General features: G+C 39.0%; 1 protein-coding gene across 1 annotated transcript; it reads right to left on the reverse strand.

Moving 5' to 3' along the window:
* Nucleotides 1-3,257: 3,257 nt before the first annotated feature.
* Nucleotides 3,258-22,250, reverse strand: AKAIN1 (A-kinase anchor inhibitor 1). The gene is made up of 2 exons (XM_037381477.1): nucleotides 21,820-22,250; nucleotides 3,258-6,170 (listed from the first exon to the last, which is right to left on the reverse strand). The coding sequence occupies exons 1-2, from the start codon at nucleotides 21,833-21,835 to the stop codon at nucleotides 5,980-5,982; spliced, it is 207 nt and encodes a 68-aa protein (XP_037237374.1). The 5' UTR covers nucleotides 21,836-22,250; the 3' UTR covers nucleotides 3,258-5,979.
* Nucleotides 22,251-23,050: the final 800 nt, after the last annotated feature.

The raw sequence follows: 23,050 nt of genomic DNA on the forward strand, positions 1-23,050 counted from the left end.
GCCAATTTTACCTTGAAGAAAATGTTTTCTCTGTGGTCAGGTGCCCTGAAGAGTGGTCTTGAATTCCAAACTTGTTTCCTAGAGTACTGTGTTTGCTTTCCTGCCTGATAGTGAACATGGAGCACTCAAGGGCTTTTTGTGGTTTTGAGTTTGGGTTTTTTTGGGGGGATGTTGTGGTTTTTGGTTTTTTATTAAATTAAAACAAAATCAGAACACCAACAAAACAAAACCCCACACAAGAAGGGACTTGTTTAGCTGCTGCACCTGGTGGAGGAATGTTCCTGGTCAGTGCATTCTGCAAAACCTTATTCCTTGGAGGTTGGCCTAATTTCAACATGCTTCTTCCTCCAGCTCCTCGGAGCACAGTGATGAGCAAGCTGTCACCTGACTAAGGCACCGATCGTTGAAGCTAGCTTTAGCAAACAGAAGGAAGAGTCTGTGCATTTCCTGAGCTGAAACTTGGTGGCATCCCAGCATCTCAAGTGCTGAGGAAATACGGAAGTTTGCAGCCTCATGTTCTTTCACCCTGTTACCAGAGGGAAGCACGGCACGAGGCCGATTTCTTTAAACTTGATGATGATGCAAGGACCCACTGGGGCCTTGCACCTCTGGTATCTCAGATACCGAGTTTGTGAATCTCTTAACTTGACTGCTGTCTGGAAGGGAATACATGAAAATAAACATATAAGGTCAAGAGAAATGCTACAAAAGCAGCTCAACACTGAGAGGGTCGTTTTCCCAAAAAGCACAGCTTCTGTTGCTCCCTGCAGGTTTCAGCAATCTGAACAGAAGATGACAAGACTCCCTGCCTATAGATTTATAAAGTCTAGTGCTCAGTATAACAAAGTGGCTGCACAAAAGTATCTATAATTCCAGGAAATACAATGGAAGGAATTAAAGATCTGACATGTTTTACATGAGGTTTCTGGACTGTACACATTTAAACTTCAGCTGGTGGAGTACCAAGCTATTAGATCCTTACCACTGTAGATATTCAGATCTGAAAGTCTGCTCTTCTACTATACTGGGTAAAAAGCCAAACCAGGTATATGGTCTTTGGGAAATCTGAAGTCAGCTGGACCTAGCAAATTGTCACAAGTCAGGGCAAGGTGTGTCACAGGAACAGTTTTTGCCTTGGAAGGAAATATTAATGATCACAGCTTTATGGGTAGTCCCTCAGCAAGAGAAGGCAAGGAAACACAGTAGTCCACCTTGGAAATAAACACATTCAGTGAGCTGTGGAAAAGGGTCAATATCCCACCAGTGAAGCAAAGAAGATTTCATTATAGTCACTCTCCTTGTTCTGGAAGCAGATGGCTTTCACAGCTCATTCCTAAAATCCTCAGCTCCAAGACAAAATGTCACGTGAAAGAAATGAGGGGAAGCAACATAGTAGGAGGTATGTTTACTAAGCAAATATGTGGCAAGTGTGTCTACTACAGCAACTGGTAGACAAGGGCTTAACCTTCCGTGATGCATGTGCACACATGAATGCACATGTGCAAATAGCAGCTCTTCATTCCCTAGGACAGGAGCAAACAGGTCACCCTGGACAAGGACACAATTTAAAGTCTTCCATAGACACATGAAAGGTAGCATTTAAGTCTTCAGAACAATAAAGTAGTGCTCATTTTCCACCTCATATCACAAAGCAAGCAATTACAGTCTTCACTAGCTGGTGTTTCTAAATGGGTTTCAACTCTCACAGCACACATGGAACTTTGTCCTTAAGGCTACCAGGAATTTTACTGTTTTAGAATCATCTTAGGTAGGCTCAGTTTCCAGCTTGCATAAGAGTTAATTTTCTCTCTTTCTGTACAAGTTCTACCCCAGCTACTGTCACAACACATGTGAATGATTCATGATGCTCTGCCCCATGTGGCCTCCTGCTATAGGCAACTGAGAGGGGGAAAAACCAACACGGAACACCACCACAACACACACACACTCTTCCTTTTCTTTAGAACATTATTTACTGTTGCTACTCACCTTGAGTGAAAGAAAGGACAAAAGGCACACCACAATGGAACATGTGATTCCACAGGGGTTCTAATTGCACCCAAACTAAACGTAAACTATTGTTGTTTTAGTGTTAAAACCAGCAAGCTCATGTAACAAAATACAAGTAGCAAGCGACTGGAGGAAACATTATTTAAAAAGAAAAGCTGCTTATGTTAATTAAACAAAGAAAATCTGCCTGGCAGACAAGAACAGCTTAGAAGCAAATGCATTTAATATATGTATCTATTTCTTGGTGTTCCCCAGAGCACTCAAACACAGCTAGTATGTGTGCTCATCCATTCAGTCTTAAGGATTAAAGAAATTGTTGGTCACGTTCGCTAAATCCAGGAAAGATACAGTGGTTGTTAAAAACAAAAGCTCATGCGTGTCCACCAGGTTTTGTGAATGAAACTCTGGAAGCAGAGAAAAGGGACCTTATTTTTGCTCCCTTTGAAAGGCAGGATACAGTGCAAATTAAAAGCCTATTAGGCCTCAGAGAACCCCTTTGTTCTGGAAGACCCAAAACAGGGAAAAAGGTTTTGCCAGAGCTCATCATGAGGCACAAAAAGCCAACGATGAGCAAACCCATCCAGTACAAACCCGGCTCCATCAGTACTTCTGCTCACTCCTTACTGAGTGTCAGTTGGGGAAGATGTTACCAACAGCTCGAGTTTTACTCCTCACTCTCACAAACCCTTTTTAACAAGTTGATCCCTGCATTGCAGGAACCCATTGAGAGAAACTGGGCTATGCCAATATTCAGGTTTTCCTTAATTTCATTTCTTCCCAGACCTGAGAGGGTAAAAAAGAGACTTAGAGGGAATCCCACATACTTCCAAGAATTTATTCTACATCCTCTTACCTTTTCTCCTACTTTAAATTTTTTTAGAAAAGCCTTCGGTATTGACACATTAACCCCTGCACTTAATGTTAGCACATATTTAAAGAACTGCAGCCTACAAACATAGCAAGCACAGTGCAGGATAGCCACAGGCACCCGATTCTTTTTCATGAAAGGAGTTGTGATAAATGTACTTTCACATGTTTGTGCATCCTTATACTTACCACTGATGAAGGCTAAGAGGTGGTGAGTTAGTTTTAAATACAAAGAGATACCATTTTAATTATCTTATACTTTTAAGATACGAATTATTGCTGAATACTGCATTAATTACTACAAACATTGCTTGCTTTGCAATTGTCTGGTGAATCTGAAAATTGCTTCCCTTCTTTTGACAAGAGAAACCAGAGGCATGTAAGGTATTAAGAGTTTCTTTATATTTTTTTTTATTTGTAATCAGACCTGCATCACAACTGTAATAATTTCTATACTCTCTATTTTCTCCAGAAAATATAATCTGTCAGTGAAGATACCAAAAATACCCGCTTTCACCATGTAGTAGACATATAACAAGCCAAAGGCAAAGTTTTCTTTTGTGCAGTTCTCTCCCATGCAGTACAGACCTCAACTACATATCCTGGATGCAAGTGGTGGGCAGAACACTCTTTGTCAATAGGAGATACTAAATGCATGCCTTAATTTAGGGATATATACTGTAGATAGGAGATGTATTATCTGGCTTTCAGGGAAAACTACACTATTTAAGCTACAGTATTTGTTTTCCCTCAACAGGAGACCATAGAAAGCTTCCTCAAGGGTCTGTTAGGCTTCCTACCATTTTTATCTCTCCAAGATACTAGACTTCTAACAGCACTGAAAATGATGGGCATGATCTAATTGTTGAGTAATGGTGTGTCTAAAAGAGGACAGTAAAGGGATATTGTGGAAGATCATAATGGAAGGAGGAGTTGATAGGCTCACATCAAGCAGTGGCAAAAGCCTGGATTCACTGGCTTTTGAAAATCCTCTTTTTCTAACACAATGATTTTTAAAAAATGGACATGCAAAGAAGTTTCCGAACTGCACAAAGATTATTAAAATAATTACCAGGAACACTAAAAAAAAAAGACATATTGCAAATTTCTGGGGACAAAAAGCATCAAAAATAGTAGAATAATCCCAAAGAGATAGGGATTTTGTTGTTCTACAGTTCTCCTTCCTACATTACTGTAGGTGAGTCCATGGCAAACACCATTTTGCTCCAACAAGCTCGCTCTACCCCATCTACTAGACTTGCACGCCCATCAGCCTCAGAATTGAACCTTTACTGATGATTAGTTTTCTTAGGCTTTCAGTCAGGAAAGATGCAAAGAGTGCTCAGAAAAGAGCTACCTCTCACCCAAAGGGCAACTGATGGAAAAGCTAATGGCAAAAAAATTACTATTATGACACACACAGATGCCTCAAGACCCAACTGATTCCACCTTCCAAAGTTTTCTTGGCTGGAAAAATTCACCCAATGTCTATAGAAGTGAACCAACTGTGTACTTGCAATCTAAGTCAGTTTTCATTATTAGAGGATTTAGAACAATTTTAATCATGTCAAATTCTTCTTTGCATTTTTAAGTGAAAGAAGATTGAGCTAAATCATTATCTGGTATGAGTCAGTGCTGTTATATTTAAAAAAGACAAAAAGGAACTAAGTAGATTTCAAAGGCTTAATATACAGTATGTGGCTATTCATGACTAAGCCTATGGCCATGGGAAAGAATCCTAAAGTTGTTTAACACAGGCAGTAAGACACAGTAAGTAATAGTCAATTACTTAAACCAAAGTCTCTTTGAGAATCATCTAACCAAGTAGAAAAGCAATTACGGAAGTTTGTCTCCTTTGCAGATCCTGTGCATCAGCTTCTTTATATTTCTAGGTGTATTACTACAAGAATTCAGTTGAAGCAGAGCTACAAGTCATTTCTAGAATTATATATACTGTTATCCATTTTGGATGTGTAATAGTGCAATCATTACAGTACGGGAGCATAAAAGTGAAAGCTACATTTGTTTAATTTGTATTTTCAGAAACATCATGGATTTCTTTAGCTATATAAAGCAGTTAAAGGATAAGTTCTGTATTGCCAGCTATTCTGACGCTGTGCTATTTAAGGTGAAAATCTATGTAACAATTGCAAATATCTAAAGTCACTTTACGCCCAGCAGGTGAGAAATATCTACCATGACAGAATTCAGACACAGTGTATTTCTATCCTTCAAGATATTAATAAACTCAAAACCTTTTTTTTCTTTTTTTTGAAGCTACTCCAGTCTTCATTTTCTGTAAATCAAGCCCCAGCAAAGTTGCAAAACTGAAGAAAAAGCTAGCAAACTCTGTATCAGCACATCAGTTTCTCTTCTTTCAATATCAAGATAATTAAAAGGAATAGTTGAGGCACAAGTGATTTCTATGCAGAAGTACAGAAGTATTTCAAATAAGTAGATTAAAATTGCAGTATTTCTTTTAACTTCTTTAAAAAAAGACATGGGTCATAGGTCTACGATCACAGTCATAGATCACAGTCACTGCAGTCTTACTGGATTGCGCTTTTTTTCCCCAAGATGAAACAAGAAATTGGTTCATGGAACTTACCAAATCCACTTTACACTGCCATTTCACATAGCCCATGTTTGATCAAAGCAAAGTACAAACTCATGCTACAAGGCAGCCTGAAAGCATTCTGCTACACTCAACAGGATACTATTTCTTTGGTGAAGACAGCTTCAGTGAACCCAGTAACTCAGTCCATCCAGCTGAATTGACATAAACATTGCACGCAGAGCTTAAATGAAAGTGCACTGACAACAAGCTGTTAAGAATAAGTCCAGACCGTAATAGCTTGTGCTTGAAAGTACTTTTATAGCTATGGTTACTGTTTCTGTTAGGAGGCACTGCATAAATACGTAGTTAGTCATCTAATGCACTTAATATTTCTCAGCTGAGGACTATTGCAGCTTTTACCCTATGTCTAGGTGTGATTATACTTTGGTTTGCTTTACACCAGTAACATTGCACTAGCAATACGGCTGATACTAAAGAGAAGGCTGAAAACACTGCAGACCGGAGGATTGAAAAAACCCGCTCCTTCAGTTCTTTTCATGCTTCTTGGCTAATTTTCCTCTTTCTAGCTGGAGGCTTGTACTGCTGTTTGTTCGCTTCTCCTTTTGCTGGCTCTCCTGGGAAACTTGCTGCACTGCTCGGAGGATAGCAGTCTGCACAATCTGCTTGCTGGCATTTTGCAGCTTAACTTCATCTTGCTCCGTCCCTGGCTTCTCACCTGCCAAAGCCAAATGACAAAGAAAGGAACTAAGCATTTGTGGCTACTCCAAAAACCCAAAGAATAGAGGAGGAGGAGGAAAAGAAAAAACCCAAACACCAGACAGTGCTTGGGAACAGTTTATTACATAAGAAACCTGCCAGCACAGAAGATGATAAGTAGGGTTGAAAGCACCTCGGTGGCTCAGCGCTGCAGGACTGAGAGAAGGGGGAGACTTTGAGTCATACAGCTCAGTTACCTACTTCACAGCTCTGGGGACATCTGTGGATTCACAGCTGAAACAAGCACAGCTGCATTCTGCAGCAAGACAGGGAAGGAGAATTTTGTCATCCAGCTGTGAATCACATCCTTCTTGATTCGAGCTGTGCTTCGGGATAGGGAATCGGGCTTCATTTTGCAAGCCTGACATGTAGCCCCTCACCCCCATACAGAGAAAAAGCTTTTCATTAACAATTCCATTTACTTTTATATCAGATTAAAAGCCCTCATCCATCAAATTCCAATTGACTTTATGGTTCAAAATGTCGTTAAGTGTCAGTTTATTAATCTTTAGCTACATTTGCAAAAATATTTGTAAAAACTTTAAAAAATGCTCAGATTACTATAGGTGAAACAAAAAAGAAACCCACAACATTGTCTACAGCAGCCTCACAAATAGCATTTCTTATATGGCACTTACTTGTTTTGCTGGAGTGCTAAAGTCTGGAAAAGAAAAAAGTAGTGTAGTGTGACTGCTGACATTTGGTAATGAAGATAATTTACGTTAAGAGGTTTCTCTTTGGAAGTATCTTGCCTCCTAACACAAATGACAATTTGGATAATAATGAATGTTGTGTAATGTTCAAAGCTGATCTTGATAAAAAAAAATATTTCTGAATTAAGGTGATCTGCAGCTACTGGTGTTTAGGAACATGTAGACTCAGTTGTTAATTGAAAAGCTTAGGCTAGGTGCTTACATCACTAAATTTGATTTTAAAGGTGTTTAAGATACTCATCTCAGTTTGTTCTTAATTGACCGTTGTGCTTAAGTATTTCATTAAACAGGACGTGTATTTTACTGTCCTTTTTAAACTCATACATTAAAAATTATGTTCTGAGAGAAAACAGACTGAATTAAAGGTCAGTGGCTTTTATGAGAATTGTGATAAATTCCCAATGTTAAGATTTTTTTGCAAGGAAATTTAAGGTAGAGACAAAAAGTAGAATCTCTTGTTTAAGGAAGACACTACTAAGATGTGATATGCTTGAGGGAAGAGACAAAGTCCCACACCTGAGTAAAGGCAATCCCCAATATCAATGCAAACTGGGTGGTGAATGTCTTGAGAGCATCTTTGTAGAGAAGGGCTTGGGGATACTGGTAGATAAAAAATTGGACATGAACTGGCAACGGGCACTTGCAGCCCAGAAAGTAATTTGTTTTCCGGGATGTGTAAAAAGAAGCACGGCCAGCAGGTCAAGGAGGTGATTCTGTCCCTGTACTCCTCTCTCATGAGACCCCACCTGGAGTGCTGCATCCAGATCAAGACAGACATAGGCCAGTTAGAGCGGGTCCAGAGAAGGCCACAGAGATGATCAGAGGGCTGGGACAACTCACCTGTGAGGACAGGCTGAGAAGGTTGGGGTTGTTTAGCCTGGAGAATAGAAGGCTCCAACATGTCTCATGTTGACTGTGGCCTTTCAATATATGAAAGTGGCTTATAAGAAAGCTGGAGAGGGACTTTTTACAAGGGCCTGTAGTTACAGGACAAGGGACAATGATTTTAAATTGAAAGAGGGTAGGTTATGTTGGACATAAGAAGAGATATTTTTACAGTGAGGGTGGTGAGACACTGGAATCAACTTCTCAGGTTGCTCAGAAAGCTGTGGATAGCCCATCATTGGAAGTGTTCAAGGCCAGGCTGGATGGGGCTTTATCATGGTTTAACCCCAGCTGGTAATTAAGTACCACACAGCCGCTCGCTCGCTCTCCCCTTACCCACAGTGATGGGGAGGAGAGTTGGAATGTAAGACTTGAGGGTTGAGATAAGAAGAATTTAATAATTTAAATAGATTAAAAATAAAAGAACAATAATAATTATGATGACAATAACAGCTACAATGAAAAGGGGGAGGGAAAGGGTAAAATCCAGAGGGAAAGGAAGAAAGAAACCTGTGGAGCACAATGCCACTGTTCACCACCTGCTGATCGGTGCCCAGCCAGTCCCCGGACAATGATCTGCCCATCCCGGCCACCCCCCAGGTATATGTACACCAGCCATGACGTCCCATGGTACAGAATACCACTTTGGCTAGTTTGGGGCAGCTGTCCTGGCTGTGTCCCCTCCCCACTCCTTGTGCCCCTCCAGCCTTTTCGCTAACAAGACCTGAGGAATTGGAAAAGTTCTCGACTTAGTATAAACATTACCCAGCAGCAACTAAATCATCAGTTCCTTATCAGTGTTGTTCTCACATCAAACCCAAAACACAGCACTGTACTAGCTCCTAAGAAGATAATTAACTCCATCCCAGCTGAAACCAGGACAGGCTTTGAGCAACTTGGTCTAGCGAAAGATGTTCCTGCCCATGGCAGAAGGCTGGACTAGATGATCTTCAAAGGTCCCTTCTGAACCAAACCATCCTGTGGTTCTCCAATTCCACGATCTGTGAGTCCAAAACGATCACCAGCAAAATGATCAAAACTTACTCTATGAGAAAGAAATAATTTGTTATCTCCCATGTTTCTTTGAAAGGACTTAGAAAAAAATATACTCATGTCTATTATGTTCATATTACACATTCTGGCTAAAAGTAAAATACAAATGCGGTTTAATTCTATTGAAATTGAATAATTAAAAGACTGTTGAACTGTACTGAGGTGATAAAGTTTGTCTACAATTAAGAGTTTAAGATCTTGAAAACTTAGAAAACATGTTTTAAGCTGGAATTCCTGACTGAATGGAATCACTTGGAATTGTTGGCAAAATCAGCTCCCCTGATTAAGTTTGTTCCACTCCTCAGCACTTGAAATAGGGGTTTTTTTGGGTAAAATTCAGTATTACTTAACAGTAAAGTACAGCTATTTCTTTATTACTCAAATATGAACTCACTTTGTATTACACAATGAATTAGTCTTCTTGCTGGGCTGAAGAAGATCAGCCAATTCGGCTGATGTTCAGAAAAACAAATGTTAACAAAAGCATGAATAAACATGAAACTTTAAGTAGAAATGAGTATGTTTGAACGGACTATGAGGTTATATGAAATGTGAAAAATTTGCCAACCCCTATAGCCAGTAAAACCCCCAGAAGTCATTGTTAAAAACACACTGTCATCAAGCACATTGCTGTTGAAAATTACCGATTTCTTTCCTTTGGGATGCTTTACCGTTATTTACTTGGTTCTTGTCACTTCATCTACAAATTCTGAACTTTAAGTATTTTTACATTAGGAAGGCCATCTGCAGTAACAGCCAGTTGAAAAAGTGACAGTTTTCCAGTGAATTTCTGCCTGAGATTTTCAGTCGTTTATTGTGGAGCAAAGCTTGCCTGAAGGCACCACTCAGATAAGTGACACCTAGATTACATCTGTCCAGCTCTAACCCCTTAGATGACTCTTATTTGCTAGGAAAACAAACCAAGAACAGAGCACCCAAACCCCCTGGACTACTTCTGCCCTGCCTCTGATGGTTTAGGTATGTGCAGAAAGGAAGTGAAAACAGCCCAAACAGACTTAACAATTTTGCAGCTGTGTAACACAGTTAGGGTGATAGTAGCACCCCTAATTGGCTTTGGACATGGACAGAGTCAAAGATGTTGGCCTGACCAATAAGACCACTGGCAGTTTATGCTGACCACCTAAATTACAAAGCCACACTGAAAATAACAGCCCTTTTTGAGGGGGTATCTGACACTGTGTAGAGGTCTGAGCCTACACTGGGACCATTTTGTGTGGGAGCTGGACTGCCAGGCAGGATCCAGACATGTTGAACAGTCAAACTCCCCTGGGTGTGTGGTATCCCTCACAGCTGGCCCGTCTGGACATGATTCTGGGCAAATGGTTCTAGGTGACCCTGCTTGAGCAGAAGTTGGACAAGATGACCTCCAAAGGTCCCCTCCAACCTCAAGCCTTCTATATTCTTGTGATTCTAGCAGGTGAGGCTGCCATAAAACCCAACTTTTCCACTTCCTATATAGGAGTAAACACCAGCCTCTGAAAGAGTATCCCCAATACATCCTCTTCCAATTATTCATTTAGAGGAAAGCAGTTAGCACCAAGCTGTTTTCTGAGAAGCTCTATTATTGATATGCTGGACCTACTCTAAGCAGAGAGGGATTGACTAAGGAGGGCAGCGATGACTCATGCAAGGATCCCAAAGGGGCTGAGCTGGAACAGATCTATCAAACGGCTCCACCTTGCTGAAATACAGCCTGCTGCAGACATAAAAAAGGCAGAAATATGAGGGCTTGTAGAATTAATAAGGCATTTTAAGAACTGTATATTTTCAATCAGGTAAAACAGAGACAGGGCTCCTATTGTCTAAGTATTTGGTGTTTAGCTAATCAAAATAAGAGTTACTAGGGTGATAAGATGCAATTAATTTTTATTTATGATTTTTTTTAGATTGGAATAATAACTAGTTTAATTAAAATTCCATGACAAAAGGTCACTTGAAGTAATTGCTGGAAGCAATTTGCAGGACAGCAGAAACAGCATTCTGCCTATTAGTTATCCTTGTCTAATGACCACTTTTTTTCTCTTGATGTCAAAAAATCTTTCCTACTTATTCTCTGTCTTTAAACGCTCACCTGATTCATACAGGACCCCAGCAACCTAACTCTGTAAACAGAACTAAAAAATCCAGGTTAAGTTATGTTAAATGCAAGGTAGCAATTTTATCATTAAGATGTGATGAATTCTCTTCAGCCTGTTTTTATTACCTTATCCTTCACCTGGTCAGTTTCATGCCAACTAACACAACAGATGAAGAGTAATTTGCAAACTCCAGCCTGGTTCTGCAATATAAAGTATAGTTTGAAAGATTGAAAAAACCTTATAATCTTGGACTGACTGCAGGAATCAGTCACATATTCCACTTTCACCTGGAAGTAGTGCCATATATCAGTACCTTGAAATTCCTTTGGCTCACTTGAAGATGCTCCCCACGTATTCTAACAGTTTGAAAAAATAAAAGCATTTGAAGTACATTCCAAGTTTCATTTCAATTACTAGAACTAATACTAGTTTAAGTCCAAGAACATCTTGTGTGGGAGACTACATTCTCTGTGATGCTCTGGACTATGGAATATGCCTGGAAAAGTATACATGGAAAATGACAGCTACAGAGAAAGGACATTTAGTACACATTAAATCTTGAAGAACTTCACTCTGGTTGCACATGGACTTTTTCTCAGGTAGCAATTTCTTCAAAGCATCCCGAGTCACTCCCTTTCCAGCCTGCAACCAAAGCAGTCTCCTGCATCACCTGCTGATATCCCCTCTACCTTTTCCCTTTCAGCTTGCTACAAGTTAAATGAAATATGCCTTATAAACACTCCTACTGAGTGATACTCAACAACAGGTCATTTGTTTGAATCAGCAGTTAAGTTCTCTACCATATTTTTTCATAGGATTGTTGGAAATACTATCATGAAGCTGAACTACCACAAGATGACCTTGCCCTTGCAAAGACACAAGTCCATCCCAGATCCACTAATGGTTGCAATGAACTGTGGGGGAATAAGACGCCTTTCAGTGAGTGCAGAATCAGTGATTTAGAAGGAAACTGAAGCAACATTTCTTACACGGGAAGAGCAGGGTCTAAATGGTGAATGAGCTGTGGTAGGAAGGAACTTTGGACTCTCAGAGAACATCAACTAGAAATAATTTATCCCATACTTTTTGAGAAGACATCAGTCATGCATGACCATGAATGTACATCCAATCTCAGGAAAGTTCTAGTGGCCCCCAGTTACCACTTCTGTGTAAGGTTACGTTTTTTTTCCCAGGAGAAAATAACGTCTTTAATTTTAATTCACCTTTCCTCAAAGCACTGACATTTATACAGCTCATCATGTCCTCCCACAGGTTAGGTCTCACTCTGTCTTGAGGCACAATACAAACACTGCATTTGAAGAGAACAGCTTAGCTTATATGACAAGTTTCATGAATCCCAAGGGCTATGCGTCAGAGGTCAAAACTTTATGTTCTGCTTCACAAGAATAACAAATGCAATTTAATTCCAGCAAATGAATACCACTTAAGTTCTTCTTCTGGAAAAAAGAAATTTTTTTTTGTGTAAATAGCTTTGAGCTTAACCATATCTAAAACTGAAAATAAAAATCACATTCCTGTAAGCAAACTTCTGAATAATTTAAACTCACCATTACCCAAAATGTATTCCCCTATTTTTTTAAAAATACAATTTTAATTTATGCAAAATTTCTGAAGCTGAAAGAGCCATGAATAAGATATTCTTTCTTCACCTCACAATCTCATAATCACATGAGATTATGCAAGTATATCCTTTAATCAGAAAATTCATGATTTTTTTTAACCGTATATTGCTTTGCATTGCAATAGTTAACCATTATACTATTTTCTGCAGCAGTGCAACATTAGAATTATTTTTCCGTTATTAATAACAATCAATAAAAATCCAAAGAAAATACTGCTTTCTGGTAAATCTATTTCAGAAAATTACTGCTGTAATTCTTATAATCCAACTGATGGTACTAATGAAATTTTTGGATGGAATGAAGTGTAAGTAAGCAAGGCTGTGATGATGAGACTTCATCACGAGGTCCAGTATGGATGCACGCGAGCTCTATTTATGGAGAAAAGTTGCAGGATATTACCTAAATTGTGTTTATAAACTGTAGATCTTTCAAAAAATTAAACCTGTCAAGTTTGTAATGACATACAAGTATGTGCATATGTTGCAGTAAATAACAGTGTCATTCTTTGCATGAATATTGGTATTCTACTACAAGAAACCAAGTTCAGTTCAACCTCCCATTGGCATTGGGCAGTGACACATCTCTCCATCTTGCCAGCCACAGCATGGAAGTTCCAGCTGAGCCTCTTCTGGTGAATATTTTGTAACCTGTGAATAGAAATGGTTAAAAAATTTGCCTTCTTTGATTTGCTTTATAGGTTTGTGCTAGAATTTCAGCACTAGAAGCCTGATTTGAAGAAAAGATATAAAATACAAGGCTGCACAGCATCCATAATCAGGAAATGTTGATGAGTCATGTTAATTACAACCAGAATGAATGAACACGGCAGTCAGCCAGGGCTGAAGGCTTTCCAACACATGTGCACAAACCCAGCTTTATGCATGAGATCATTAAGTTATTTACAGGATTAGAGAACCAATTTGTCTCAGTGTCAGTAATGATGCCAGTTCAGAAACCTCATGAAAAGGTCCTACAATGAAGTTGTAAATTTAATCTTTAAAAAAATTAAATAAGGAACATATTCTTAACTGCATTAGAGTTAACACTGTCCAGTACTGTTTCTCATTTCTCAAATGGAGCCTTGTGAGATCCTGACTGAGAGCTGTCAAGTATCAGAGGGCAATGCTCAGTTAACCTGGTTGCTTGAGGAAGAAGGGAAGACACTGAACATATCAGAAATGCTAAAATCATGTAGATTCATGTAGAATCATCACATTTTTCCAACCGCCTAACTTGTGGTGTGCAGGGGATTTTAACACTCCCTTTCACTAGAAAAGACACAGCTCAATTCAGTTATGTTTTCTGCCCCGACTTCATCCCTTAACTCCTATGTACAAGCAGCACAGAAGAGGAACTGTATGAGGAAGGAGGGCAGCACAAACTACTTTGTTGCTCAAAACAAACTGTAGAAACCAAACTGGAACAACCCTGCTCTAAACACAAATCCAGGAGGAATGAAGGGCAAAGAAGTGCAGAAATGCAGATGAACTGTCTCAAAGGACATAACATCATCTCCAGAGTAATACTTCATTGTATCTTTTTAACTCAGACATTAGCTGTATCTGACCTGAGTTTTCATAATTATTTTTTTTTCCATTGACTTTTGCACTTTCTTAAGAGAAAAGAATACCTGGAAGTTTCTTTGGTTTGTTTGCTATATAATAGTTGTCTTTCTGAAGACTCCAGTGTTATTTCATACTATCGGTAATACACCAGCCAAAATGAAGCTTCCGAAGTTTTTTAGATTACGAGGTTTTTGGGATCTAGAGATACATTACCTATTCTTAAGCATTTTCATAACATGTTTTATGTAAGATTTTTTTGCCATACTTAAGATTAACTAAAAACAGATGATAAAATTTCAATTTACATATTTTCTAGGTATTTTCACATATAGCAATAAATTCACTCCTTAAGGACAATGTCTTTTCAGCTTTGAAGAATGAAGTCACTGAAAATTCCGCCATACCCAAATCCAAAGTGTGATACTCAGATTTTGGTTGCAGAAGGAAAAATTCTGGATCCAATACTGTCAACTAACATTAACTTATGAGGGTTTTTAACTCCTAGGCTGGAGTTCAATGCACTATAAATAAGATACTTCCTAAAGAACATCTGGGACCAGCTGCTCCAAAGTTAATGAAAAATTTAAATTCTTACCTGTACAATTTTGCTATTTCTTTTAGGGAACACACTTCAAATACCGAAATAAGAGATCTCTCTGCATCAAATGCTGTGCTTCTCCCATGGGGAGAGAGGTCCAATGGCACACATACAGGTGACCCACATGTCATCTAACTCCCTCTGCCTTCTATTTTCTACTGTTTAGGTGCTCAGAGATTCCTGGCCAAAAATAAAACATTAAGCACAGAAAACTAGGTAACATTTATGTCTTCTGAACCTGTACCAAAAAGTTCGCTGGTGGACTTGCACAAATCCTCACCGAGATACCCAGCCTTGCTAGGTGTTAGAAGACTCTTGGTATCCACGATTGTATCGCGTAAGTAAAAGGAAAGAGGCATATTTCACTGCTAAAGATTTATTGTGCTAGCTGTTGTGTTCTGCAATGCTTTGTGGGTTTTGGTCTTGAAGAGCTATGTACAGGTTAATTAATATTTGCAAAATCTGAACCTGTTTTTTTTTTTAAAAGTGAAGATAATAGGGGAAAGGTTATGTAACCTGTCAAAAGCCAGCAAATCAGTGGCATCCTGCTACATTTTAGATGTGTTTCAATTTATACCAGATTATTCACAGTCTAATTTCAGAAATCAGCTAGTTAAACTGCAGCTGAAGCACAGCACTTCTTTATCTCTAAAAAACCAAAAAGCCGTATATAAGGCTATTAGTAATCAAGGCTAAGCTTTTATATTTATGTATGTATACACACAAACTCACAAGAGAAAGTGAACCAAAGATTATATAAATTTAAAGTGCACCTTGAAACAGTAAAACTCAGGGGGTTTTATAGCTGTAATCTTGATGGAATCTGTTTGCAACAGTATGACATGCTGTTTTCCCTTCTTGGAGCTAATTCTCTAACTTCCCAGAGAAATATTTTCTGGTCTTTTGAGAAAATTTACTTTGAGACACAATATAATGTCAATCTGTGAGTAATTAACAGAATTAGTAATGGATATGCATCCCGTGCATACTGAGAAATAGCGAGTGGATTCACTGACCAAAATAAGAAAATACAGTGTCATTACATCAAATATGCATACTACAGAGTGAAGCAAACGTAGGTAATCCACAGGAGACTATATTTGCCTTACCATTAGAGAAATATCGGAGTAGAATATGGCTCAATTTACTTCTTCAGGCAGAAAATTTCAGACTCTTGAAGAAGGAAGACAGCGTCCTCTGACAATGTGACTACAGGCATTTGCAGGGTCAGATGACAGAAGCACAGAGCTCACCTGCCTTGACTTCCCTGGCAAGGCATTTTAAAGGAACCTGAAGCATTTTATGGCTATTCAGGTCAGCTTTTCATTTCTGCTAACATCAGTAAAGATTCTGCTCCAATTACAATCCCTTAAAAAATAATAAAACTTGTTCTGTAGGAGCTTGCAAATTATTATGGAAAGAACACACTACAAATGGGCAACCAGTACTCAGATACTTTCAGAAAGCCTATACAGAAATCATTAATATGTTGCTTGCAAAGAACTTTTGCTTAACTTAGTTTTTGTAAACTTAATACAACAGATTATGTTCTTAATAAAATCCTTATTAGACAAAATTGAAGATAGGGGAATAAATCTACCTTTCACTGTGTTTTACAGTAAGTGCATTTAATTTCCATTATCATGATAAAGCTTACAAGGTTTGAATCATATTATTTATGTCTATAACACGCACAACAGAGCAATTCATCTAGAAGAATAATGATTTGGAGGGATAAACCGTAGAGGTCAGCGTAACTCATTCCTTTTGTACACTCACAGTTTGACTTTTCTGCTCAATACATGGAGCCTATACACAGCACCAGTAAGGATGTTAATGACTGTATCGTTCATTACCACCATCCCCCAACTATGACCAATTCCTTCAATATAGGCTACCACGCCGCCACTGTGAAGACAGAATTCTTTTCACTGCCAACTTGAATAGGATTCAACCCAGTGATATGGAAGTAAAAGGTGCCAGCCTCATTTGGTTAAGCCTTTGGTTCTGTTAAAAATAATTTTAACATTATGTTGATTCATGCTTTAAATAAATATTGCACCTAGGATTGTTGACTGCTTTTTAAGCTTGCCAATTTCATCACATTTCTGAATATCTATGAACTAATTTTCTTTCACCTCACCAATGAGATCTATTAGTGGAGTTTCACAGCAGGGGAAAGATCAATGTGCCATTGGGGGGAGGTCAACACAAGAAACAATTTTTCCTCAGCAAAAAAGAACAAGAAATTTCTTCCTATACGATTTCTTCCTACTAGGCAGCAAACACTGAAGTACTGTTGAGAGCTCTTAGCTGCAAATGCATCCAGATACTTTTGAGGGTAACTGGCCTTCATACTCACTACCAGCCATCACACACTCTGGATGAGAAAACCATTATACCAGACTGCACGAGGCCTGCAAAGTAGCCTTGTCTGTGGCCTCCAAATCATGTCTGTCACATGGACTTTGTCAACACTACAACAAGGAAGAATTCTTTATGCAAGTATTCTTACATCTTATATTAGGGGTTGGGTGGTTTTTTGGCACTGCAGAACTTAGAGCATTAGTAGAATGTAGCACAGCAGTTAAGAGGAACAATGACCATTCTGCCTTACTACAATTGTTCTCATGGGTGAAAGGCACTTCATAACAGAGACTGCCAGAATACCACACTCAGCACAAACACTGGAGATATCCCACAACAAGTTATGTTCAAAAAAGTAAAGTTATTGGTAGCATTTTTTTCACTCATTAACAGGTCCCTCCATACTGTCTTGATCTGTGCATTGCAGATGGGGTTCTCCCCACTATCTATAATTCTATGATCAAAAAAGAAAAAGGCTATCAAGAAATGTCATGTCTTCACATCCTGCAGCACAACAGGTTGTTGCTTTCCCAGCTTTTTCACTAGAGGAGATCAGGACTATTCAGACAAGTAAGCACATCTGTTTCAGTGTGCAGCTGCCATGTCTTCAATTGCAGTTTAATGAGATTCCTAAAATGTTTGGTACAGGATGCAATTCTGATCTTCAGTGTCATTACGCAAGTCTGCTATACTACTCCTAGTTTAAAAATGTGAAGAGCATCTGTGCTGCTGAAAAGCTAGTTGAAATGTTACTGGCATTGCTGTCGTGCTGAGCAGTGATTTTTCTGACCTCTCTAATGTCTATATTTAAAGTTTAAGTGTGTTCACACATCTTTTTTAACATAAAAATATTGATACAAAAATTAGTTCTTCCTCCTTCTTCTTTTGAGATTGCAGGGTTATAAGTAAAGCCTGTGAATTCCTAGTTATGGAGAACATGTCAGGTAAGAAGGAATTCTTCAAATTACATTGAAAAATAACAAGATTCACCTGAAAGATGAAATCACATAATTCAAAGCAGATACAAGCTTAAAGGATGGAAATGTTCAGACACTGAAACAAGCTGCCAATGTAAATGCTGCTGTCTTTCTTGATGTATTCAGATCAAACCTGATTCCTTTCTAAGAGATATTATTTAGCCAAAAATACAAATTCCTATTCAACCACACACACCTTTACACAGCACTGACCAGGTGGAACAACTATGGCCTGCAACAATGAGACTCTATAATTTGGTAATTCTTTTATGGTCTTACATTATACAGTAAAAGTCCCCAAATACACTAAAATAATCACTAAAATTGTACTCTAGCAAGAGTTCCTTAGAAAACTCAGTAAGTAGCTCAGACATCCCTAACAGGTTTCTAACTTTATTCCCAAGCTAGTTTTAAACATGCAGGCCATCTTTGTGCTTTATCAGGACAAAGGTATAAGACATAAGTGTTTGAGTGACTTGTGCATCAGAAAATAAATCTTTGGAGCCTCAAAAATAACTTTGTATCCTGCTTGTTCAGACAAAGCAGAAGTAAACAGTATTATTTTAAACTTCATTTCACCTTTCCATTGGAAAAGGTTTTAAGGTTGAAAATAAGCACGGACTATGTCCAAGGTAATTTTTGGGAAAAGTAACTGAAAGCAATTTGTAAAGTAGTAGTATGACATTGATTAGCAACTTTTAAAATTATTGTTAAATCTGATAACCCTGATATTGAAAGTGATCACTCCTTTGTAAACTAATGATGGGCCAAGAGAATAAAGGTTGCTGCATTCTATAGTTTTTGCTGATGCTTTAAAACCAATAAATGTTTTACTAACTTTTCATTCCTTAACTTACAAGGACAGATATTTAATCTGTGGAATTATTTATAGTCATCAATGTCTTATAAGCTTATCTGGCAGGGATATTTTTTAAAATTCGAATACACTATCTTCTGGAGTCTCCTAAGAAAAATTGCCTATTCAATAATGATGACTTCTTTTTGCTTTTTGACCTAACCCAAACCCTTGAAATTTTATGCTTCCCTACTGCAGTTCCATACATACCTCTGTCCTTACATCTGACAATCAGAAACTTTTTTTTGTCTACTTCTAAGGCTGCCTACAGCAGTTCAATTCATGAGAAGTAAAGAAGCTAAACTCTGTAATATGCAATTTGTCCACATTTCTATTACATGTATCAACCCCCATTGTAAGGGCAGCGTGTCATATGGGAATTCTCCAGGTAAAATGAACTCCCAGACATCTCACAGAGTTTGGATTGCATTTCCTATACACCAACCTATAATTAGCCAACCAGCACAACAAAATGCAATGAAGCCCCAGTCAAATTAAACCGAGTAAACTGGGTATGAAGAAAGGTCACATATGAATGGTAAATATGTAAATAGCTATATACTGTCTAGAATGAGCCAGAAAGCCCAGTTTTGAACAGAAGTAAACGTTTTTGTAAGATTTTGATTTATCTCAGCAATAACCAGGCTTGTTTGGAGTGTTTGTTTTGTGAGGTTTTGGTGGGGCATATTTTGTGGGTTTGGTGTTTTTTTTGGTTGGTTGGTTGTTTTTTACATAGTAGCTGTAAGATTTAGGAAAAAAAATGAAGCTTAACTGAAGCAATAATCAATTGGCTTCACCTTTTAAAAAGAATATTGAAACTTGGTAAACTTCTACATAACAGTTTATAAACATAGCATGTTCATTCAGTGCCCTGCAATAACACATCCACTACCTTAAGGAAAACAGCATCATTTTATGAATATGCAAAATATTATCTTTGTCTTCAGATAAACAAGTTCCATTATTTTTTCTGGAAAAGAGTTTCATTTTGGTTGTTGTTTTCTTTTCTTTTTTCCACCCCTATTCTGGAATGATGTTTCTCATTTTGACCCTAAACATTTACAGTTAGACAAATCTTTTTCTTCCTCCTCCCCACCCACCAACAAGTAAATGAAACAGAAAATAAGGTCATTCATCACAGTGAGATAAAATCAGAAAGTTGACTCAAGAAATGAAACTCAGTTCCTCAGTAAATTCATCATATTCCTACATCATATGGCCTTAAGTACTATGAAGATGCTAAAGACATACAAAAGCCTGATTTTTTTTTTTTATTATTTTTAAGTACCTGGAGAAGAGATAATGCCAGGGCAGGGCTGATTTACAGTGAAGAAAAACAATGATGAAATCTACTCAGGCTTGCTCTGTCTGAATACAAGAGATTGTCAAGCCCCTCCAGTTCCTTTATCATCTCTTTTACAAAGTCCTACTTAGTTACCCCATGTATATTATCACAACATCTGCAAGGAAACGATGGACAGCAGACTGGATAAGAATGGCTATACAAGACAGATGTAGACAGATTTTTTTTTTTCTTTATGGATTAGAGTTGTAAAAAGAATTCATGCAGTTATTAATGAGATTTGGGGTTTGTTCATTGTCAGCCTTTGGAGAAAATAACATTTTCATTATTTTAGAGGTAATCTCTTTCTGCAGTATTCTAGTCCCATGGTGCATTTAAAAAATGGGTACAGTTAATGGTGACATTCTGTCAGATAAAAGGAGTTCAGAAAAAAGCCACTAATACCGAAAGGTGCGCTAGACAGTTGCTGGTTCTATTAAGATAAATAACTTGGTCCCAATTTCAGGACATGATGTATGAGAATGATCAAATTAGACAGCAACTGGGCAGTTAAAGAGACAAAATTAACTTCTGATAGTTGAAAAAGGCTATTAATTTCTCAATACATCAGACTGTTGAGTTGTTGAGTTAGCAAATTCAACTCCAAGATCACTTTTTTAATGAATGTATAAAGCTTTTGGATCCTTATCCCTTCACAGGCTGGACACAGAATTTCAAAGGAAGACAAAACTTCTGTTAGCTTTGCAAAACAAAGGTATTAATAATTACTCATTGTCAAGTTGCAGCTTTTAGTTTCCCTTTTCTATTGACTCGCTAATTTTAGAGACAATTATACATCTTTAAAGAAGTTAATTTCAAGTCCTTTCACTACATAAGGTATTATGCATGACTTACATTTATATCCTGGAACTATCTGGCCTCTCAATGCTTTCTGAACAACAAACTGCCTATTTCTCAGCAGAATGTACCAAGTCCTCTGTAGCTTCCTTTCTTCTATGATGTAGCACATATATACTACACAGCAGAGATTCTGCATCCTTATACAATAAGGTCTTGCATTAGACATGAGCTCCTGCTGAAGTCTTCAATTTTGTTCCAGTAAAAACTGCACAGAACAAACTTTCTGTTCTCTTCCATTCAAATATCGGGGGGGCAGGTGGGGGTAGGGTGGATATTTGTAAAATATCTCCCAGAGTTTTGGAGATTGTCTCATTGGCAGCCACCACTCTGAGTGCCGGGGAAGGGCTCATTCTCCAGTCACCCCCTTTCTAACCCTTTTGTGCAGTCCGACAAGCATAGTACCCTGTACACTTGCACAGGAGGCTCCTGTCCTTGATGGGAACCACAGGGGTGAACCTCATAACCTCTGGCTCCATGGCTAAACACACCCGAAGCTAAGCCACCTTCTTTGCAACCGCCTGTGCCTACTCGGTGGCAGCTCTGGTTCAGCCATTACCGCCTCCCCTGCATCCCCCGAGCAGCCCTCCGGCACGGTCGGGGCCTTCCCGCTGGGCTCCCACGGCTGGGCTCAGGAAACGGCTGCCCTTACCTGGAGCGAACACCATGGTGCCTCCCGGGCGCGGCGCGGCTCAGCACCCCGGACAGCGCCGGGCCCCGCACGGCTCAGCACCCCGGACAGCGCCGGGCCCCGCACGCCGGCGGAGGCGGCCGCGGTCCCTCCCTCCACAATGCGGCGGGGCGGGGAGGGGGCCGGGGCGCCTCCACCGCCCGCACGGACACAGGCACAGGCACGCCCGGTCAGGGGATCATCACTGCCACAAGTCGCTGCCCTGCGGCGGCAGCAGGGGAAGGACAAAGAGGAGAGAGGTAATAGGCATCTGCCCAGCAGGGACACCGGCTAATTGCTTCTAATTACCTCTCGGCAACAGCCCGGCTGCCTGACATCTTGGGGTGCGAGACTTTCACTGCAAGCTAACATCCCTGCTAATAGGCTCAGTGACACCAGCCTTCATCACAGTATTTCAGTTTTCAGAGGTTCAAGTGCTGAGGAATTTATACTCTTGACTTTACAGGCTTGTTAACCCAGCTGTACCCAACAGAAGCACTTTGCTTTAAGAGGAAACACGAATATCTCAGCATATAAAAGATGCCATCAGAGCCAAAAGATAAATAGAGGAGGGCAAGCAGCAGAAGGACACAAAACTTAAATTTCCCGGCAACTTTTTCATTTCACAATGAATGTGCTTTTATTTGTAAAACCTACACTCAGAATTCCTGTGGGCCTTGAACTTCTACAACAGAAGTGAGAAGAACAACAGCCAGATGGGACACAATTTAGAGAATCTAACTGTCCTGTTTAAGCCTAACATGCAAGAGGTATTTTGAAAAATATTATCAGTGCAAATTAGGGAAAGTAGATTAAAAATAAAAATCAGCATGAACGTTTGCATGTAGATGTTTGCAATATGCAAGACATTTTCCAATTGCATGTTCACAACCGATGCATATTCCTACAAGCCAATTCCATTCTTTTCTTGGTCAAGCATTTTATACACACAGAATTCTCCAATTAAACCTGGAATATTTTAAGTCCTCCAATAAGGCCTTGTTCTTAAAATACAGACAGAGAAAAGCAGTGACCTGCTTAAATAGTCTGCTATATACTTCAGCAAAAACTCAAGAATAGCATCACCATCAAAGTCAAACTAATCATCTGGTGCCAGTTTCCACCCCCCCACCCCCTTTTTTTTTTTTAATACTATACAAGATCATTTCTCCTTGGGAATGCCTTCCAGATTTATCCTCACCCGCCATTTCTA

The sequence above is a fragment of the Falco rusticolus genome, chromosome 3, assembly GCF_015220075.1.
Source record: "Falco rusticolus isolate bFalRus1 chromosome 3, bFalRus1.pri, whole genome shotgun sequence".
Taxonomy (NCBI): domain Eukaryota; kingdom Metazoa; phylum Chordata; class Aves; order Falconiformes; family Falconidae; genus Falco; species Falco rusticolus.